The sequence below is a fragment of the Phoca vitulina genome, unplaced genomic scaffold (genome assembly GCF_004348235.1).
Source record: "Phoca vitulina isolate PV1807 unplaced genomic scaffold, GSC_HSeal_1.0 scaffold99, whole genome shotgun sequence".
Lineage (NCBI taxonomy): Eukaryota > Metazoa > Chordata > Mammalia > Carnivora > Phocidae > Phoca > Phoca vitulina.
The window spans coordinates 1012176-1016675 of record NW_022589802.1 but is presented as its reverse complement, the minus strand read 5'-3'; the positions used below and the strand labels follow the sequence as shown (position 1 = coordinate 1016675).

The following is a 4500-nucleotide window of genomic DNA, read 5'->3' as shown; positions in this document are numbered from 1 at the left end:
CCAGGAGAGCCCGAGGTGGGGAGAGAGAGGCACCTGGGCCCGGAGACCACTCCTGATATCACCACCTCAGCAAGTCAGTGGCCTAGAGCTTGAACAGCTAGCTAATGGGGACCCAGCCCTGCTTGGGCACCAGAGGATCTGAGGGTTCCTGGCTGCCTCGATCCTGATGGTGTCCCCTACTCTTTCAGCCCCTGCCTGGTGCAGGCTCTGGGCCCAAGGGCCCACCCTGGCCTGGCCTGTGGCCCTCTTCCAGGTGGGTGCTCTCCTGGGGCAGGGAGCCCACCAGCCTGGCCCGGGAAGCTCAACAGTGCACAGACCACACCCCCCCAACTAGCCCCTAATAGGTCCTTCCCTTACCGTGTACCCTCCCGCACCGCTGCCAGCCTGTCCTGGGCCAGGCCAGTGGCTCTCCCTCCAACTGAGCCCCAATGCCACTGCTCTGCTCTCCCTTGGCTGCCATTCTCCACAGGGCAGCCTGAGAAGCAGCGTGAAAACCTAAGTCAGATTTTGCCCCTCCCTGCCTACAACTCTCTGTGGCTCCCCACTGCCCTCAGGGTCAGTCCAGTCCCCCACGCCCAGGCAATGGGCATGGCCTGAGGTGGCCACTGCCTGTGTTCTGACCTCACCGTTCTTCTACCTTACACATTGCAGTGGCTCTAGTCACTGACCTAGTTAAGAGTATCCCGGATGGGCCCGGCTGGCTCAAGGCTTTGCTCATGCACGTCACTCTCGGGAGTGGCCACCCCACCCACCCCACCCTTCTCACCTGCTCTCCCTGTCTCCCAGACATCCCGCCCCTGCCTTGCCCCATTGTTTGGTGACACAGGTGGGGCCCCAGAGGCAGGTTAGCTGACTCCCCAAAGCCCAGCAAAGACAGCTGCCGAGAAGCTGCCTTCCCCAGCAGAACAGCCTCCTGGCCCTCCTCAGGCCAAGCCACAAGGGTCACGGGGCCCAAGACAAACTCCTAGGTGCTGCCCTCACTGCGCCAGCCACCCCTTCTCCTGCACCCCTCACCCCACACGCCCTTTCCGCCTATGTCCCATGTTCTCCAGCACCCCGAGCACGTCAGGCACCGTACTGTTCTGCGCGCCCATCTTTCGTCCTGTTGCCACCTTGCAGAGCAGGGACAGACGCTTCAGGAGAGGAAGGAGCTGCCCAGGATCCACAGGGGGCAAGAATCGGAGCTGGGCTCTGCATCTAGGCCGGCAGAGGGCTCTGTGGGCACAGCACCCTGAGCCAAAAAAGCCTGAGCTCCCTGGAGGCTCTCTTCCAGCTCCCTCCCCAGCTCAGATTCCAGGCAAGGCAGATGTTCCTAAGGCCCTGCTCACCGATTTCCTGAGCCTCCTCCGGGGTGACAATGCCGGGAGGGGGTGATAACCAAGGCAACAGCAGACCAGCGGGGGAGGACGCCCACGGCTGGGGACCCACAGCCCCTGCCTGCCAGCGCCTTGGACCAGCCTGAGCCATGGCTGCTCACCAGCTCAGCCACCCACCCACCAGGCTCACCACAAGCACAGGTCACAAGGGGGCGGCTCTGGAGGGGCTCTGCTCTGGCCCCTGGCTTGGCTCCCTGCCCGCCCCTCTGGGCAGGGTGTAGGGGGACAACTGGAAACTCAGCTGGTGAGTAGCTGTTGTTTATTGAGAGACCGGCAGCAACAAATCACTACAGCACAGTCCGGGGGGGGGAGCTGGCAGAAAGCTCCAGGGCTACAAGGCTACACAGGCCGGGGCGGGAGGAGGCCTGGCAGGTGCACAGGCCCGGGGCTAGCTGGCTACGAGGGCGGGGGGAGGGGCAGTGGGGCACTGGTCCGGGGCCAGCTCCAGGCCTCAGAGCCTGGCTGGTCAAAGCTGGTGCCACCCACGCTGAGAGTGGGCCTCATCCCCCTGGGTGGTGGTCTCACCGAGCCCGTGGCGCTCAGGCTTCAAGGCTCGGGCCATCGGGTGGCACATACATGGGCTCGATGCGGGCCCAGCTTCGGGCCTGCTCGTCAGCCCAGCCAAGCAGCTCAGCAGCGCGGTGCAGGAAGACCATGAGCAGCGTGTGGACGTCACCCTCGGCCGAGTGGGCTGCACTTGGCTCTGCCTGGAAGTAGCGGCGGAAGAGGCTGCCCAGGCTGTAACCCTTGCAGCCCTGGGCCCGGGTGCCATGGCTGTGGGCACGGTCCAGGCTCCGCAGCGCGGGCAGTGTATCCAGGCAGACGGTGTCCGGGGGCAGGCGGGCGCCCAGGCGCCGCAGCTCTGTGCACAGCAGGGGGAAGTCATAATCAAAGCCGTTGTGGGCCACGAGGCAGATGGGGCCCTCCTGGCGGCTCAAGAAGGCCTGCAGCGTCCGCACCACGGCATCGTCGAAGCCGGCCTTCCGGCACCGCGCCAGGCTGTCGCTGCTCAGGCCGGTGATCTCGCTGGCCTTGGCGGTGAAAGGGCGCTCTGGACGCATGCACAGCGTGAGCTTGTCCAGGACCCGGGGCAGCACAGGGGCACCAGACTCGTCTCGGTCTGGGTTCTCCAGGGCGGAGCGGTGCACCGCAAACAGGGATATCTCAGCCACCTCGGGATCTATACTGGGGAGCCCAGTGGCTTCCAGATCCAGGAAGACGAAAGTCTCGGCCCGGGGTGCCTCGGACATGGTGATGTGCTCACGGGGACAGCAAAGCCTAAAGCTGCCAGGGCAAGAGGCACAAAACCTGAGGGCCAAAGTGATGGGGATGCCTGGGCCCAGCCACATACAGCCGACTCCGTGGCCAATGCTCCAACCCCTTTGTTCAGGGTGAGGCCTCCCGGGGCCTTGACACCCTCTCCATTCTGTGCCCCAGTCCCTCCCCGGCCATTGTCACTACTACCAACTAGTAAACAGCAAAAGGCAGGGCTGGTCTGCCCAGATCCCGGCCCGGAGGCCTCTGCCACCCGCCTCCAGGTACCTGACAGGCAAAGTGCACCGGGTCCGTGTCACCAGGGATCTGGGGAGGTGCCAGCCTAGAATGGTGTCTTCACTGAGACACCCTGGCTGGGAGCCTGTGCCCCTAGGGTCATCTGTCGGGAAGCAGGCAGCCAAGCATCCTTGGTCTGGCCTCCTCTGGCCTCCCTGGCACACAGGTGCCTTCCCCAACCTGGCCACCTGCCTCTGGGCTCCTGGCAGCTGTCCTCACCAACCCTGCTGCGCTGGCTTACCTGGGGCGGGCGCTGGCCGGCTTCCTGGGCTGCTGGGCACCTGTCTCCACACAGGCTGCTCCAGGCAGCCTTTAATCAGTGGCCGCGGCCCGCCCCCAGCCGCCTGTTGGGCAACGAGGAGGCCTAAGGCCGCAGGACCTGCGCGGCCGGCTTGCCAGCCCCTCGCTCCCTCACAGCCGCTCAGACACACGCCCCGTGTTTACAAATTGGAAAGCAGGCTCCTAGGCCACACGCAGGCTCCCCACACGCTGGGCCGGGGGCTGGAGGAACGTGTCATCACAGGCATGAGGAGGAAGTGTGAGCCTTCCACCCAGCCTGGCCTCCAAGTCTGACCCGGGCCAGGATTTAGCAGCTGAGCTGGGGCGACTCCCAGCAAGGCGGCAAGTCCCCTTCTCCAGGGCAGAGCTCCACCTGCGTCACGAGGGACCAGGTTGCCCCTCATGAGGCTAAAGTGAGCTCGGGAGTGGGCAAGAGGTGCCTGCACGTGCCGTGCTTAGCCAAGAAAGGGAAGGGCACACTCAGGATGGGACCTCGGTTCGCCCCAGTGACCTCGGGCACTTTCCATGCTGCCGGGCTCACACATCTCACAGGCTAGTGTTCCAGCAAGAAGGGGAGATGGTATATGTTTCACGGGCACAATGACCCATAATATCTAAGAGGCCTTTAGCACAGGCTGCCAGGAAGGAGGAAGAAGGGCGAGGCCTGACCTGGCAAGCCACGTGGGCTCCAGCTGAACCAATCCTGCCCCACCAAATGAGGAAGGATGAGCCACAGGAAAGGTGGGGGTACGAGACCGCCTCAGCAGCACCCCCAGCCCCAGGACCCCTCAGAGCAAAGACAAGAAGGCCCTCCCTGGCCAGAAAGCGGGCAGCATTGTCCCGAAGACCTCGTTCCGGAGCGAGACATGCCAGCCCTTGGCAGTCGGTGCCCACAGGCCCAGCCTCCTGCCAGGGGCACAGGGAGGCAACCGAGATGCTGGTTGCGGCCTGCCCACTGCAGGCCCTCCCGAGTCCCTCGGAGGCTGAAGCTGTTGAGGCAGCCGGGCAGCAGGGGCCCTGGGCCTGCCCGTCCTCTCCCCTCCCCCACCGGCAGTCTCCTTGTCCGGAGCACCCACAGGGGACTTGAGGAGGTGACGGCACAGGAGCAGGCGAGGCTCACAGCCAGGGTGGGCCTCTGCAGTGGACCAAGTGTTGAGAGGGAGGCCCCTCCTCGAGCCCCCTTTGGCCTGCCACTGGGCTGAGGGAGGCAGAGGCCCCACCAGTCATGCCTGTCCCCAAGTGTGGAGGGAGGGAGGTGGCTGTGACAGGCCGGTGCAGGGAGCCCTGGGGAGGA

General features: G+C 64.9%; 1 protein-coding gene across 1 annotated transcript; it reads right to left on the bottom strand.

The window, feature by feature from the left end:
- Window positions 1–1644: 1644 nt before the first annotated feature.
- On the bottom strand, window positions 1645–2737 carry TREX2 (three prime repair exonuclease 2). Its single transcript, XM_032397540.1, has one exon. The coding sequence runs from the start codon at window positions 2723–2725 to the stop codon at window positions 1916–1918; it is 810 nt and encodes a 269-aa protein (XP_032253431.1). The 5' UTR covers window positions 2726–2737; the 3' UTR covers window positions 1645–1915.
- Window positions 2738–4500: the final 1763 nt, after the last annotated feature.